This window comes from Poecilia mexicana, unplaced genomic scaffold (assembly GCF_051168715.1).
Source record: "Poecilia mexicana isolate PSO_F unplaced genomic scaffold, ASM5116871v1 scaffold_14, whole genome shotgun sequence".
Classification (NCBI taxonomy): domain Eukaryota; kingdom Metazoa; phylum Chordata; class Actinopteri; order Cyprinodontiformes; family Poeciliidae; genus Poecilia; species Poecilia mexicana.
In genome coordinates, this window is record NW_028263383.1 from 14,162,290 (window position 1) to 14,180,147 (window position 17,858).

Here is a 17,858-nt window from a genome sequence, read left to right on the forward strand (position 1 = left end):
AAATCATGATCGAATAAACCGAAATCTGTGGCTGTGATGCCGCAAAGTGTGTAAAGTGATGTGGAGATTTTTTTTGTTGTTGTTTTTGCGAGGCACTGTGATTTTCTATTGTAACGGATTTATGGAAAAACTTAAATCCGGGAACTTCTGAAGTCTTCTTTGGCCAACTTTTAATGTGGCGCATGAATACTGCGCCACATAGTACAAGAAAAAACTGAGCGCAGTACTTTTAACCTGCGGTCAAAGCCCAAGGACTGTGACAGGAATCTGATCGAGCTCTAGTAGGCAGCAGAGATTATCCGAGCAGATGTCGTTTCCCACCCCACGTATTGAAACAGTGGGGCCAATAATAATAAACGCTCTCGCACGCAGGCACACTCAGGAGAGAGCCTCTCTGCCCCTGCGCATCTCTCCTCTTTCCACTTTCTATCAGACACCGGGGGTCGCAGCTCCAGTCCCAACGACCGATGTGAACTTTTGACGTTATTCCGGGGTGCATCTCTCTCGCTTCCGACAGCAAACCATGAGCGAGCGAGCCTTGAAACGGCTCCTGTTCACTTTTTGCCTCACTTTTTGCCTCGACGAAGTGCGGGGACAAATCCGCTACTCCATCCCGGAGGAGCTGGAACACGGGGCTTTCGTGGGCAACATCGCGGAGGACCTGGGCTTGGATCTGGACAAGCTGTCCATGCGCAGATTCCGCATAGTGTCCGGCTCCAAGAAGCAGTACGTGGAGGTCAACTTGGAGAACGGCGTCTTGTTCGTCAACGAGAGGATCGACCGAGAGGAACTGTGCGAACAGGGTTTGTCCTGTTCCTTCCACCTGCAAGTTGTGATAGAAAACCCTCTGGAGCTGTACAGGGTGGAGATCGAGATCCTGGACGTGAACGACAACTCCCCGAGCTTCCCCTGGACCGAGATCAACCTGGACATCTCAGAATCTGCTGCGCCCGGATCGCGTTTCCCTTTGGAGAGCGCGCAGGACCTGGACGTGGGATCCAACTCGCTGCGCACCTACTTGCTGAGCGTCAACGAGCATTTCCACCTGGACATCCAGACGCGCAGCGACGGGAGCAAGTTCGCCGAGCTGGTCCTGCAGACCCCGCTGGACCGGGAGCAGCAGAGCGCCCATCAGATGGTGCTGACCGCCGTGGACGGAGGGGCACCGGAGAGGTCAGGGACCGCGCAAATCTATATCACGGTGTTGGACGCGAACGACAACGCGCCGGTGTTCGACCAGTCGTTTTACAGAGTGAGGCTGGCGGAAAATGCGCCAAAAGGCACGGTGGTGATAAAGCTCAACGCCTCGGACCAGGACGAGGGTCCTAACGCGGATATCGCATACTCCTTCAGCGGCCACGCGCCCTTAAAGGTGCGCCAGCTGTTCAGCGTGGACCCGCGCACGGGAGAGATAAAGGTGAAAGGCGTGATCGACTACGAGAAGGCGAGGATGCACGAAATTTACGTGCAGGCGAAAGATAAGGGTCCCTCCGCCGTGGCGGTCCACTGCAAAGTCCTCGTCAACGTCCTGGACAAGAACGACAACCTGCCGGAGGTCATCCTGACCTCGGTGTCCACACCTGTGCAGGAGGACGCGCCGCCCGGGACGGTGATAGCCGTCATCAGCGTGATGGATAAAGACTCGGGGGAGAATGGCAACGTGGACTGCGAGATTCCGCACCACGTCCCGTTCCAGCTCCACTCCTCCTTCAAGAACTACTACACCTTAGTGACCTCAGACTTTCTGGACAGAGAGTCTGTGGCAGATTACAACATCACCGTCACTGCCAGAGACATGGGTTCCCCTCCTTTGTTCACAAGGAAAACAATCATCGTCCAGGTGTCCGACGTGAACGACAACGCGCCTAGTTTCAAACAGCCGTCCTACACGGTTTACCTCACCGAGAACAACGCGCCGGGAGCGTCCGTCTGCTCCGTGACCGCGAAAGACCCGGACTCGGGTCAGAATGCGTACTTGTCGTATTCTATTCTGGAGGGAGACATACAAGGGATGCCGGTGTCCACGTATGTGTCCATAAACTCGGACAGCGGGAACATTTACGCGCTGCGCTCCTTCGATCACGAGCAGCTGAAACACTTCCAGGTTACGGTGCGGGCTCAGGACGCGGGGTTCCCCCCTCTGAGCAGCAACGTCTCGGTCAGCATCTTCATCTTGGACCAAAACGACAACGCGCCCGTGATCGTGTCCCCCGTTACGCAGAACGGCACCGCGCCGAACGAAAACGTGCCCAGATCGGTGGACGCGGGCTACCTGGTGGCTCGGATCAACGCGGCAGACGCGGACGCGGGTCAGAACTCGCGTCTGTTTTATCAAATGCTCCAAGCCACGGATCCCAGCTTGTTCAGCGTGGCTCTGTACACGGGCGAGATCAGGACTATGCGCCAGATAGAGGAGAAAGAGCCCACCAGGCACAGGCTGGTCATTCTGGTGAAGGACAATGGTCAGCCGCCCCTCTCGGCCACGGTTTCCATCATTTTGTCAGTAGTTGACAGCCTGCCAGATTTACAGCCTGATTTGGGTGACCTGTCACAGAGCCCGCATCACAGCTCCAGCTTCACCCTGTACTTAATCATGGCTCTGGGTGCAGTCTCCTTCACATTCCTGCTGGCCATCATCGTCCTCGTCACAGCGAGGAGACTGAAGGGCAGAGTGCCCAGCAAGACGTCCGGCCTCCCCTCCGTCGGCGACTGCTGCGGCTGTTGTTCCCATTCACAGCTGCCCTCCTCCAACACCACCACCGCCGCCACCACAGAGGTTTTCAAAAAGTCCAACCTGAACGTCCGCATGTCCGCTGCAGGTGCGTCAGGATGCGCGGAGACGAACGGCGTTGGCGGCGGCGCGCACCCGCAGGTGTACTGCTACAAAATGTGCCTGACCCCGGAGTCATCCAAAAGTGACTTTATGTTCCTCAAACCTTGCAGTCCTGTCCTGTCGGTTCAGCAGAACAACACCAAGAGCACGGACTACCTGACCTCAGGTTGGAGCACGCTGGAGCGCAATGAGCTGTCCAACAACAGAGCAGCGACCCCGAATGAGGTAAAGGTCATAAAAAAGAAAAAAAAACATGACAGGGCAGTGAAAAAAGTATTGGTATCCCACATTTATGCTATAGCCCCAAATTTCCTCTACTTCAATAGGATTTTGCAGAGCCAAGCAGTGTGAGATTTTCTGGTTTAACTTTTGGTCAAACACACTATGTGCTTGCAGAAAGCGATCACAGCCAAGAACCAGGAACACTTCCATCCCTTCAGTGAAACACGGTGTTGGCAGCACCATGCCTTGGGGAATGCCTTTCTTTTCCAGAGAAAAGAGATGGCGGTCGGAGTTGAAATTGATTGACGACTTACATCGATAAATCCTGAAGAAAAGGCCATGAAAGAAATTTGATTTTGTGCCTGATGAGTCATTTCTTTGTTGTAGTGCCCGTGTATTTTCAAACGTCTCAGAGTTTTAAAGGGATCGTGAAGCCAGGCTCAGACAAGTTTCTCAGGCTCTTTGAATTATACAAGACAAAACCTGCATTGATCTGTTAATAAAGTTGTTCCCTGGTACTTCAAGTGTTGCTGCAGTCTTCGTGTCACCAGATCCTTGTCCTTCTCTGTGCATCTTGGAAATAGATGAGGTTGTGCCAGAAACATTTAGATATGATGAGATTAAGTCCCACAGCACCACTGATCTACCACCGTACTTAACAGATAGCTTTGAGGACTTTTCCACATTTTCACCCTTTGCTGCTAAAAAAAAAAAAAAAAAAAAACCTCAATCTTGGCCTTATTGGACTGCAACACATAATTCCATTTAAAGTCTCAGTAGAGTTTACAAAACTGCATTCATGTGTGATATGGAGAGAGACAGTGACTTTCTTCCAACGTCACTTGCTGGCTGACCTGTACATTATCTACAATGATTGTTATAAAGCACTTAAAAACCACGAGTTGTTACTTTTTGGCGCAGATATCTTACGGTGAGCTTTGGAAGTCCTCTACCTCTGTTGCCACTCTGTTCATTGTTTGAAGTGGGTAGACGTGGCTCAGATTGATTGATCATTATTGCTTCCTTTTCGCTCGATCATATTTATTCAATATCTCATTGTGATTTACAAAGTGTCTTTACGTTGCAGCTCAAGTATTCGCATAAGAACTTGACTTGGACCAAGAACCAGCGTAACTCGGCTTATAGGTGAGTTTATCCAGATGTTCAGTTAAAATCTGGAATATTCACGCAGATTATCAGTTAAGACTTCTTTTTTTTAATTTTTTACTTTTTACTTTTTTTTTTTTTTAGATATAGCTCAGCTAATATGGAGGGAACTCTTTCAAGGCAGGCAAAGTGTGACCCTGACGGTTTCGCCTGCACTGTGGCGCCACAGTACTGGACTTGGGGAAACCAAATGAACGGTAGGTCCAGTTTTAGTATACCGTTGCATATATGAAAGAGGTTATAAGTAGATTAAGCGTGAGGCTTTCCCTGCGTCTGTTCCGGAGGGATTTTTGTCAAAGACGAGAAATGATAAACCATAAAGCAGATAATGCCAAATCCCAAAAGTAGGGGACGTGGGGGGATTTTACCGCTTCAGTATGAGAATTATTTAAGTCCCCTCAAGGGGTATGATTCGCTAAAAAGCTGAATTAGGAGGATGCTTTTAAAAGCCACAGTGTCCAGATCAAGTAAAGTGTATTTACATATGAGCTCATTTCCTGAATTTTGCCCCAATGTAGGCTAATTAATGCACATTTTTCATTTTATTTATTTTTTAAACAGACTGCAAGAGATCTCTTCAAGAGGGAGCGCCTCCCAACTACTCGTGGACTCCGAAGCACGCTCAGCTTCATTCGGAGGGAGCAGATTATCAGCACAACGTTTACATTCCCGGAACGCCGTCCGGCTACAGCACGCTGAAGCTGACGCCCAGAGGAGACCTGGACGTCTACAACACCTTCTCCACCTTTGGCAAGAAGAAGAAGAAATTCATCTCCAACTACGAGCAGACGTTTGATGCGGACGACGACAGCGTCATAAGCAATTCCATTTTCAAATGAGACGGCTGGACACTTCGAAACTGTCTTACATTAGCAGCGTATTTGTAAAAACAAGATCCAACTTTTTCTTAGAGACTTTGAGTGTTGCCCCAAGCTGCACACAAGACTTTCAGTTTTCTGTGGATCGATGGCAGATTTGTACTGAAGTTTATATAACGAACGTGTCGCAGGGGCGACCCAGTCATTCTTGATGCATATTGACAGGAAACAAGTTGAAACAAAGTGAAATATATTACTGTTTAGCACAGCAGCCTTCCCCTTCATTTCCACCCTTGATACAAATGTTTGAAAAGCTCTGAAATCAATGCATTTTTCATTTGAGCAGGATAACCTTCCACTGAAAAACATAAGGAATGTCCACGCTCTTGCTTGAATACATTTCTTGAATGGGGAAAAAAATAAATCTACATAAAAAGGTCGTTGTTTATTGCAAAACCAAAGAGAGCACAGATCCTGTCGAGGTAAATCTATCTGAAGAAGGCTTTATATTATTATTATTATTATTATTTTTATTATTATTATTATTATTATTATTTAATCAGTGTCTAGGAGGTTTGTTCTTTCTGATTCATGACTTCCTGTTTACCAGGTACATGAATTCTGTGGACGATACCAGTTTTCACAACTACTTTTCGCAGGATGGCAATGGAGACAGGGAACCTAGAACAGTTTTTCAATGGATAACAGCACATATTTTTTTATTTTATTTTAGTTTATCTTAAGGATTTTTACATATGTCTTTGAGGAGATGGAGTAGGGTGGGAGTTTGGGATGCAGTATAGAATATGTTTTTGTTAAACCGCTTGAGAAACTTAACAAACCTTGTATTTCCTGTATTAAAGTAAATAAATTCACTATATAGTCCATTGTACATAAACATTCTACTTTATTCTATTGAAGCACACATAAACATATCTATAGTTTTCAATTCAATTTATTGCAGCTCTTCTGAAAAATGATCATTACTTTAAAAATGAATCCTAACATAAAATGACAAAGCAAACCTAGAAATAATTTTTCAAATTGCTTACAACTGATTCATTTTACTTCTTTTTTTTGTTTGTTTGTTTGTTTTTCTGATAAAAACGACGCATCTCTGCGGGTGCTGATATTCACAGGTATATTTTGGATGAAAAATCTGCAGTCATTTTCCTGTCAGTTTGATTAAAGGCAGTCATTACCCAGGCTGCAAAGTCGCCGCTTGAAAATGACTTCCAGGTTTCCTACAGCTCACTAGATATGATCCACATGTGACTAAATAATCTTTTATTACATTCAGTCAGAGGGATCCCTTTAGGTCCAGTGAATAATGTATAGGGTATCGGTATGAATTATTAATAAATCCTTCTTTGAAAATCGCTCTTGGTTTTTGTTTCTCACTGCAACTACAATAATATAATTATTGACAACTTATTTAAAAAAAAAAAAAAAAAAAAAAAAAAAAAAAAGCCCAAGGATGCTTCACGAAAAAATAAAATCCAAGTGGCGGTTGGGTCAGCTTCAGACCGAGTGTTGGTGGAGCCGGGGGGGCAAATTCACAGTTTACTTGCAAGGCGTGTACTGAGCAGAGGCTGCTAATTCACTCAGTGTGGTCCAGCCCCCGCTGGTTTTGTTGATGGGTAGCAGTTGGCGTCTTTGGTTTGGGTTCGACCACCATGGCTCTGCAGGGAGTCCTTTACTTGGCCTTGGTCGGAGTGGGGAGAGATGGAGGGGAGGGCTGCATTGTGGATGAAATTGAATGTTGTGGTGACTGGCTTGTTTGGATCCTGGAGCCAATCTGCGTTTGCCCTGACACCATGTGCCTGTGGTTTTCTCGTCCCCATCACAAGACTTTCGAAGGCCGTTCCCAGACGGAGATACCCTCCCACCTGTCTGTTTGCAGGCACCTCTGCACTGTCTGACGTACTCCGCCGGTTAATTTGTGTGTGCTCGCCACACGTGCTTCTGGAAAACGAGCAATAACACACAGACACATGTATGTAGACCCAGGAGAACAGCTTTGGGAAACAGCAGAGGTGGTCATGTGTTAGTATTTGTTTGGTTGTGTGTCTGTGGCAAACCGGGCTTCTGTTTCCGATCGATACCTGAAACTAAATTACTACCACCACCACCACTAAGACCTCTAACTGAAGCAACATTATCAAATTTATTTTGTAAAATAGATTAAGCAAAAATGTAACCTAACAAAACAACCACCCGACCCAGGCTTTCCATAATTTTAGCCAATGTCACACAAACACACTATTTATTTGCAGAGCAGACTGAGTAAAAAGGGATGAACTGAATAGGCAAGATAAGAATCGCATTAAGTCAATGGGAACATATAGTTACTAACCACCCTGATTCCCCTGATTATCATTATTTATTTTAAACAAGCAAGCTCCAAAAATGTTCCTCTGTTTTCCTTTTTTTGTTTTTGCAACACAGAAAAAAAAGAGAGAATGCAGCTCTAATCGATCACATGTTTAGCTAAGTTTATCCAACTAAATTTGTTCACGTTTGTGTTAGTTGGCAATTGAATAAACGCAGTAAATGAACTTGGATAAGTGTGTCCAGTCGCCCTGACGTGGTAAAGGCAACCAGACACACCGATTTGTTTCCGTAAGCTGTTTGGATAGAAAATTTGAGAAAGAACATAAAGAAATAAGAGGTCATTGCAGGAAGTAGAACAAAAAAATATATCTATAACTGAACATGTTGGTGAATAAGAAGGGTTTCATGGATAAATGCCAGAAAAGTGGAGTAGGAGAGCATTCCAAAAGCTTCCAGAGCTGGTTTAAATTTTTAAAAATAACTTAAAAATGTGTCTCTAGAAAGCATCAACAAAGGGACTCTGTGTCAATACAGCATTAAGGCATTTAACATACAATTCAGCTTGCAAGGAGATCTTTTCGTGCTCAAAAGGCTGAGAGAAACCTGATAAAAAGAAAAATTAGTCGTCTATGCAACCTTTGGAAAAGTAATAGGATTAGTATTTCCCTAGAAGCTGACTTTGATTCTGAGCAAAGCTGAGCTCCAGAGTCTTATTTATTCAGAACAATCCATTCCGTTTCTGCCAATTCCCAGTTTGATAAAGTATGTAATAACATACTCAGATGTAATGAAGCGCCGTGAACCCTACTAATCTTCTCTGCTAATAAAAGACAGGAGCTCCAGCACAGGGACAAGACAAGACTGCGACGGCGGTGGGGTGAATTGGAAAAATGTGAGCTTTTTCAGACTCAAGGCAGAAAATGTCTTTTAACCTTTCTTCCTGACATTCTGGTCAGTAAACCTCAGATTTTAAACTGCAGCGACAGAGATTATCCTTAAGATCCGCCGCCTCTAACTGAGCCGCCACAGACCACTGGGTTAATCTTGAGCTTGCTTGAGCCTGACCGCCTCAGTGAACAGCTTCACGCTCAAAACGCTGCGCTGCCAGGGGCCAGTCTCTGAATTTATATCAAACCCTTGGAAAATAATGTCAGATGGATAAAAAAAAAAAAAAAAAAAAAAAAATCTTCCATCCATCTGTCCGAAATGACATTTGGGGAGTTGAAGGGATTTGAAGGAGGAATCCCGACAGTCCCACTGCTACATCCTGCCAATTATTCCAATTCATCAGCCTGAGATTTATTTGAAAATGTATCACACGCAAGAGAAAAGAGTCAGAATTTGTGAATAACATGTTGCATGATCTGAACAATGAAAATAAATATGAGGTAGTTTTGTTTTGGAAGAATCATTTTTAGAAACTATTGTTTCCCTGACATATTTTCTATTCATTTGTAAAACTATATTCTCCTCCTGGACATGTGAGCTTCTTTTTAATATCCACTAGAGGGCATTATTTTCCCACAGATTCTCACTATCAAGTCTTCCAGCGCCTGAGATGGTGATATTTTTTTGTTGTTGTTGTTGTTTTTGTTTTGATTATTTATTTATTTATTTATTTATTTATTTATTTATTTATTTATTTATTTATTTATTTTCACTTTTGCGTCTTATCATTGCTTGTCTATAGTTTGGCTATATCAGTCTTCGGAAACAGAAGGCGTGAAAATATGTTTAAAAAAGAAATTTGATCTGTATTTAGGAAATCAGGGTGTTGTAACAAATCAAAGTGATTAACTTTGAATTCTTTCTGTTTTTTCTTCCTTTCTTTGTTGACCATTTTATGGGTTTCCGTCCTGTAGACAGTACTACAGCCTCGGTTATTTTCTCTAAGCTGCTTTTCTCTCACTGGCAAAACCATTAATGGACCAATTGCTGCCACTAACTCTGCGCTTCTGTCCTTGTTTGTTCCTTGGTTTCATTTGTTTGTGCTTCCTCTTCTTCCAGCGCCGAGTTGGTCACAACAGATGGCAGCTCATTCTGCTGTAGTTTCTCTGCTGTTGAAAGAGCTTTGTTGCTCCTCACTGACACCACATGCTTATATATATATATATATTTTATTTTTTTTTTACCAATTGTATATGAACTTTGATCGTACTATAAAACAAGACTGTGTAATTGAATCTAAATATGCGTATATGAATCTGAATATGTCTACAATCCATTGGAGTTTGACAGATTTTAATATAAACATAGATTATAGATAAAATATTATTATTATTAGTAGTAGTAGTAGTTGCAAAACGTTTGAAGAGATAGATGTATTTCCTTGCAGTGCCACTAGATGGCAGAAAGGCATCGTAATGATCGCAAACAATATTTCATAGACCACATATGTCAGAGTCAAGGCCCGCGGGCCACATCCGGCCCGCGAGAAGGTTTTTTACGGCCCCTGGGATGATCTTGATTTATTATTAGAACCGGCCCGCAGACCGCAGCAAGCCGGCACCCCGTCTGAAAAAAAATATCTTCCTTATTTGAACTGTAAGTAGTTCTTTAAATGTTCTGTGAGATGATGTACTTACCCATGTATCCATAACAACCGGAACTTTCAATATCCACCAAGTTATTGCCGAAATATACCGTCTATTAAACGAGTGCCCCCCGGATTAATTACACTCTCTGCAGCTGCAGCTGCGAAGTTACCGTATTAACCCGATACTTGCTGGAAAGTGCAACGTCTCCCCTTTCAGAAACCGTTGGAATTTTTCCACTTAGCGCTACGTGTGGCGGAATTACGGTACTGCAAATTTAGATGTGTCGACGGCAACACATCTAAATGCCTTGACTCTGACATATGTGGATTAATAGATTTTTGCACTTTATTTTATTGTATTTCAATCCAATTATATTTTAAAAATATTTCAGTTGTGTCTGTTGAAAATTAAAGATTACTGACAGAGCCATAAGAAAATATTGCTTTATTTATCTGATCATATTGGAATATATTTGTTAGGTTTTCAGTAGGTTCAATTAGGTTCACTAGACTATATGCGTCATTTAAAAACATTTCAATGAACATTCGATCAGTCCGGCCCTCGGCTTGTAGCTAAATTTTTTATTTGGCCCTCCGTCCATTTGACTTTGACACCCCTGTCATAGACTTTCAGCCGCATATCTTATGTAGCCTTTCTTATCGCAACCAGATATTTTTCAACACGAATGCAGATTTTGTGCATTACATTTTCAAAATGCTGTTGCCATTTGTTCTCTGAAATGTTCAAGTCGTCATGACATAATCATTTAATAGAAGAAAAAAAACGGTTTTAATTTAAATTCATTATTAATTTTTATGAGGTGGATTTGTAAGAGAAAAAAAGTAGTAAGAAGAAACGTAGGCTAAGAGATCTCCGAAAACAAAATACCATAATCTAACGAAATTCAAGAGAACACGAGAAGTAAAGTTATTGACGTTTGTCAGTCTTGGAATGACTGCCAAACCATTTCTAAGGCATTGGAATTCCATGTGGCGGATGACAGTGAGAGCAATAACTCACATAAATTGGAAATATGGAGCGGTGGTGAAACTTCTAAGTTGTGGCTTCCCTACAAAAATCCCTCCAAGAGAGACTCAAGGACTCATCCAGAAGGTCTCAAAAAGCATCTAAAACTGGACGGATAGCTTCCCTAATCTCTCCAATTGTACTTTGTAAACTGCTACAGCGCTGACAGTGCGGAGACAATGTGAACAATAGAGTCCAGGCTGCTCACAGACAAACTGTTTGATGACAAGTTAGTCATATTGCTTTCTTTGTCATCTTGTGTTATTCTGTCAAAGCAGAGAGGCTGTTCATACTGCGGAAGATTTGTGGGTATTTACAATAAACTCATACAGATACTGGCAGCATCTTGTTCAACTGCATTCAGACATCCTCAATAACATTATACATGGGAATGTAATCACTCTAAACCTTCAGAAATGGAAAACAAGCAAGAAATGATCAGAGGAACTTTGTTATGATGAATTTGACAAAAAGTAACTAATAGTGATGAATTCTGATTCAGAGTGAAGTCAGTTGGCGATATATTCAGATGCCACACCTATCAGATTATATTGTAAAAGAAAGAGAAACATGATGCAGGGGCAAATATAAAGTATATATGTTTACTAAACAATGAATGAAAGAACAATAATAAAGCTCAAGTTTCAGTCGAGATATTTTTCAAGGTACTCTAACATAAAAATGTGTATTTTATGTTTTACTGTAAGATCTTTAAATATGTGCAGGTTTTTTTTTCTGGTTAAGTAGTTTAAATAAATTGAAATAAAACAGTTTGAAAACATACTATTAAAACATATATTCGTTTTTTTTGTTTGTTTTGTTTTTTGTTTTTTTATGTAAAGGTATTTTTGCTTCAGTGCAGCTATTATGATAGGCACCATTTGGTGATAAACAAAAAGCCCCGCTGCCTCCTGGATCTGTGTTACGCCCCTGCGTTGGCCGTCAGCGCGCACACCGCTCCTCCAGCGGCTCCACACCTCAGATGGCCTGCTGCAGCGGCTGCTACAACTCGCGGAGGCTAGAAATGTCACCGGTGATCCTTTGCACAAAGACAACACGGTCGTAAGAACAGATTTGTGACATTTATCTCTTGTGTTAACGCTAACAATGGCGCTTAATTGTGCAACTACACGGACTCGTTCGTTCGTGGCCGCTCTCACGGTTTTTGTCGCGCTGTGGGGATCTGCGCTCTCCATCACCCGCTACTCCATACCGGAGGAGATGGAAGAGGGTTCCTTTGTTGCCAACCTGGCCTCAGACCTGGGTCTGGACGTTCGCAGCTTGCTGGAGCGCAATGCGAAGCTCGATGTCATTCACAGCAAAAATTACCTCGACATTAACAAAGACACGGGCGAGCTGGTCATCCGCGAGAAGATGGACCGGGAGAGCATATGCATGACTAAAACAACCTCATGCTTCCTGAAAATGGATGTCATACTCTCCAACCCCGTTCGCATTTTCAACATCGAGCTGGAGATCTTGGACATCAACGACAACGCGCCCGTTTTTCGTCGGAAGACAATGCACTTGGACGTTTCTGAGGCAACCCCTCCCGGTGAGAGATTCTCCCTGACCAACGCCGTGGATGCGGATGTGGGGGCGAACTCGGTCAAGACCTACTATCTGAGCGAAAGCAAATACTTCAGCATTGACATCCAGACGGGCAGCGACGGCTCCAAATACGTAGATCTAGTGCTCGACGGCAAACTGGACAGAGAGGAGTGTGCGATTCACAATTTGATTTTAACTGCGGTGGATGGAGGTGTGCCTCCCCGCTCTGGTACGGCCAGCATAATTATTAACGTGCTGGACATCAATGATAACGCCCCCACGTTCAGTCTGCCCGTTTTTGCTGTCAACGTTTCGGAGAACTCTCCAGCGGGGACGGTGGTGATGACATTGAACGCGACTGATTTAGACGAAGGCACAAACGCGAAATTAATATACTCGTATACCCTGTACACCTCGGAGAAGACGCAGGAGCTCTTCTCCCTAGATCCACAGTCAGGCGAGATCAAAGTGAAGGGGGTGATCGATTATGAAGAGAGTCAGAGTTTTGAGATGTACATTCAGGCTCAGGACAGAGGGGCGAACCCGCTGTCAGGACACTGCAAAGTGATGGTTTACGTCACAGATCTAAATGATAACTACCCAGAAGTGACCATCAAGTCCCTGAAGAGATCGGTGGCCGAAGATGTCTCGGTGGGGACACTGATTGCTGTGGTGAGCGTCAGTGATAGAGATTCTGGAGACAATGGCGCCGTAGACCTCCACCTGAACCAGCAGGAGGCCTTACCCTTTCGTCTGAACAAGTCCTCAGAAGGTTACTTCAAATTGCTGGTGTCGAAACCGCTGGACCGAGAAGTCAAAGGCAAATACGACATCAAACTAATAGTGACAGACAGAGGTTTCCCAGCCCTGTCTGAGAATGAAACCATCACCTTGGAGATCCTGGATGTCAACGACAACGCACCCATGTTCTCTCAGTCCTTCTACACAATCCATGTTATGGAGAACAATCCACCTGGAGCGTTATTGACATCCCTAAGTGCACATGACCCAGATTTGAATGAGAACCAGTACTTGGTTTATTTCATAATGGAGAAAGAGATAGTTAACATGTCTATGTCCATGCTTTTCTCCATCAATCCTGAGAACGGGGACCTTTATGGCCTTAAGACCTTTGACTATGAGAGAGAGAAGGAGTTCCTGTTCCACATTGAGGCCAGGGACTCTGGGGTCCCCCCTCTGAGCAGCAATGTGACGGTTCACATTGTCATCCTGGACCAAAATGACAACACTCCCCTCATTGTATCACCATGGCGAGCGCACGGCTCAGTTGTTGAGGAGGTCATACCGAGGTCCACAGAGAAAGGTCACTTGGTGGCCAAAGTGGTTGCCGTTGATGCGGACTCTGAGCAGAATGCCAGAGTCACCTACCAGCTACTGCAGATCAGTGACTCAACTCTCTTCAGCCTGGATCAGTACAACGGAGAGATCCGAACTACAAGGATGTTCAGCTATAGAGACCCAAGGCAGCAGAGGCTGGTAGTTGTTGCAAAAGACAATGGACAACCTGCTTTGTCTGCCACTGTTACCATCAAGATATCAACGGTGGAGCACGCCATGACCTTCTTAGAGACAACAGAGTTACCATTAGAATACGAAGTCTTCACCAACCTAAACCTATACCTCGTAATTGGTTTAGGCGCTGTGTCCTTTCTGTTGTTGATAACAATCTTGGTTATCATCGTCCTCAAATGTCAAAAGCCAAAGCCAAAGGCCATCAAGATGCCCCCAGCCAACAGAAATAGCCTGATCAGCCAGAGAAGCTCTACCATCGCAGATTCCACCCTGATCTCCAGTGATGCCTACTGGTATAGCTTGTTCCTTGCAGAAACCAGGAAGGGCAAGGTGGTGGTGAGACAACCAATCATTCCCAAAGGAGCAGGATATTTTGTATCCAGCATACCCAGGAGCATAGGCCCAAGTGAAACCACAGACTCCAGAGCATCCACACTGGAGGTATGTTGAATTGGTAGATAGCCTTTGATATCACAGGGTATATTGTTTTATAAAAAATGTTCTTGCATGTATTTCATCTCTCCTCCCCCTTTGTAATTGGAGGTTTATTAGTAGCCTACTTTTCAAACACAGGGTCACAGCGGTATATACTTTTCCCTGTGCAAACAGCTCACTGAGTTATGATCATTTTGTTTCACTATTCAAGTTGTGCCACACACTATTTTTTTTTTTGTTTAAGTAGTAGTATTGAATATTTCAGCTTTTGAAATACTGTTTTAACTGTTTTACGCTAAGGTTGAAAATTACTTGAGAATATTAATAGCCATGGTATCAAATGAAACTGTGAAATGTCTGAGCTGGTGATTGTGGTGGGAAATGTTTATACTGCTGCAACCTTAGCAACATTTGCAAATTAGAATTTTTTTTTGAGTGCTTTATATTCACATCGAGGGTTTTTTTAGAGTAACATATGTATGGTACGGGATCCCATCCATCCATCCATCCATCCATCCATCCATCCATTAGACAAAAATATGCAGGATTCCTGAAATTTGACCTCTCTGTAACATATGCTTTTATTGTATTTCCTTCAGAGGTATTGTGTTTAATCAACTCCGTACATCTGACAACTCACTTATTGAAGAAGATTTGCATAATTCCTCTGAGATCCCGTTATTTTTTAAATTGCACTACAAAGGTTTTGATGTACAGTACAGCAAGTAATGCGCACAGTCAAAGCCGGCTCCACCCTTACACTTTAATGCATGTACCATATTGAGAAATATCGAACAGTTTTCTGTTCGAAACACAGTTTCTAACAGAGTCCTGCTGATTTTGATTAGCTGTGCTTCAGTAGATCAAACTATCTGCATTTTTAGCCATAATTAGGCCAAGATCCCCCCCCCCTTTCCTCCACCTCCCAAATCTGCAAGTGTTTGATGTCTTATGTGGTATGTAGGTCATGTATTGCAGATACATAACACACAATCGCAGCAAGAGTAGTAGGCGTATGAGGGGGAGCACTACAAAGAAGCCCAGAGTTGGAGGGGGTTCTCTGAGGACAAGAGATAGAGCTGCACTAAATGAGATCCGTTATAAATTTCAAGCAGCACTCTGGTGCACAGCAGACCGTCGTCGGTGTATATGTGCCGAGAACCATCCAGATGTTGTTTATTTTTCCTACAGCTGGTGCTACAAAGCAATCTGAACCAAGCGGTGCTCTGAAAGAATCAACAATATAAATATGCAGGCACAGGTGCAGATGGAGGGCGAGATGCAGTTGTGCATGATGTATCTGTTTTGTGCATTTGCGTGTCACACATCCCACTGAACTTGTTTCTTCTTTCTGTTCTTAAGTACTCAAAATGAAAGGAAGTCCATTCTACAACTGGAGGTATGCTGGTTGCTAACTACAATCTGTAGAGCCACTATTATTTTATAGACATTCACTGTCCGTTTCTACTTCATATTCATTCTTGGTTAGACTAAAACAAAAGCAAGAAAGAGAATTGAACTGCCACAGTTTCCAGTGCAAATCTTCTGTGTTATCCTTTCTCCGTCAACATATTTTCCCGATTAAGTAGAACAGAATCCGATATTTCTGCTTACGCTTCGGTCAAAATGTCCCCCTACAAACACAACAATCTGTTCCAATCTAATTCTAACGTGAGCACGGAGAGGGGAATTGGCTTTTCTATCAAACGAGAAAACCAGCTTATATTGAGAACTGAGATTAGACTAAAATTGGCGGCCGGTCAGATCCATGTCGTGCACGTCTCTCTGCGATGGCGCTGACTGAAAAATTAAGGAGATTAAGGACTGAATTGTCTCAGCCAATTGTCAGGAAATAAGGTCATCTGTTCATTTAAACAACACCTTTGTCAAAACATGTTTATAATGTGTCAGAATTGTAAATTTGAGACAATTTCAGTCTGAAGTTGTTTGTAATAGGGTTGGGTGTTATCCACACCTTAATGACTTTATATTTCTCAAAACATTTTAGCATGAAAGGCTTATGATGTTATCATATAACACCCTGAAATTTAGTGCATTTTGAACAATTCTGATATTGTTATTTAATAAAATTAAAGGTGCTACAAAAATATATTGCAGTACCTTCTTTTTCATATGGGATGTAATTCAACTAAAAAAATATACATATAATGACCCAAAGGTTTATGATTATGTGCTTTTCTATAAACACATTTTTCTCTTAAGAAATATTCCCATTTTTCTTCATGACGCCAGTTACATCAGGAAGTTAGCTTTTTATAATCTGCACACAGCAAGTTCATTTAATTACATTTTTGAATTAGTAATATTTATGACCTCATTATTTTCAAGGATCATTAATTGGACTGTATCGTCAAAAATATTTCAGTTGCCGCTCTCAAACCTATCCATCCTGCTCTGCCAGAAAGAACTGGGTCTTTGTCATTCTTTTTGCAAAAGAAGTACTCCCATGAAATTCTGAAAAACTACACAGTAGCTTTGCATGCAATATTTGTCAAGGGGCTTGTGACAAGACTGAGAACAAAATGTCATGCAACTGTAAAAAGGAGAATTAATTTTTGCACTTTGGGTCAACAATGCAGAGCCTTAAGACGGTTTAAACTGTCTGTTAAGGCATATTAAGGTATATTTGGTATTTGAAGTAATAGAATAGGCATTAATAAGGGGGGAATCTCAACAGGTTCTAGCTGCTCGTGGGCGTCTGCTGTACTGCAGACTTGTATTCAAATTCAATTCTCTTGTACATTAAAATTCAAGAGAGAAAAACAGATTGGAAATAATAGCCTTTCATGCCTTAATGTAACCATACCTTTGCAGACTTAAAAATAGTATTTCAAACAATGCTGTTGCTATTTTCAGAGTTGAGGTATATGGCATATCACCCAATCCTAGCTTGCAGTCTTGACTCCAGAATTAGACGTAGTGATGACTGCTTGTGCATGCTTAAACAGTATCATCTGTGGGCTAATTGAACAAAAGCTGTACATTTTCTTCTTTATTTCTGTTAGTGACCTTGAGACATTTTCTTTTGATAAACTAAACTGCAAAATAAAATAACCAATAAGTCATTAAAATAAAGAAGCAAAAATCATTGATCTGCCCCCGTAATTCTGAATGACCCGTAAGTCCAACAAAATGATATTGATGGTGGCAGTAACCAGTCACAATCCACTGTTGCATGAGTGAGGACTTTCTAAAACTTTCCATCAAGACTGTTTGGTTTCTAATATCATGTTTTGTTTTGTTTTTGTTTTTCATTTCTTTTTTCAGCAGCAGCCCAGAAGAGAGCTGCGGTGATGTAATCGTCTCTTCCTGGGAGTCTCTGGCTGAAACCTTCCAGGGGCTTGCAAAGAAGATAAACAGTTTTCTATCGTCAGTCCCTCT

The 17,858-nt window shown here is 42.8% G+C and overlaps 1 protein-coding gene and 1 pseudogene across 1 annotated transcript; both read left to right on the plus strand.

The window, feature by feature from the left end:
* Positions 1 to 238: 238 nt before the first annotated feature.
* On the plus strand, positions 239 to 5,527 carry LOC106904200 (protocadherin-10 pseudogene; annotated as a pseudogene).
* A 6,016-nt stretch (positions 5,528 to 11,543) lies between these two features.
* On the plus strand, positions 11,544 to 15,346 carry LOC106904202 (protocadherin-10-like). Its single transcript, XM_014968408.2, has one exon. It carries the CDS (start codon positions 12,045 to 12,047, stop codon positions 14,469 to 14,471), a length of 2,427 nt encoding a protein of 808 aa, XP_014823894.2. The 5' UTR covers positions 11,544 to 12,044; the 3' UTR covers positions 14,472 to 15,346.
* The last annotated feature ends 2,512 nt before the right edge of the window (positions 15,347 to 17,858 follow it).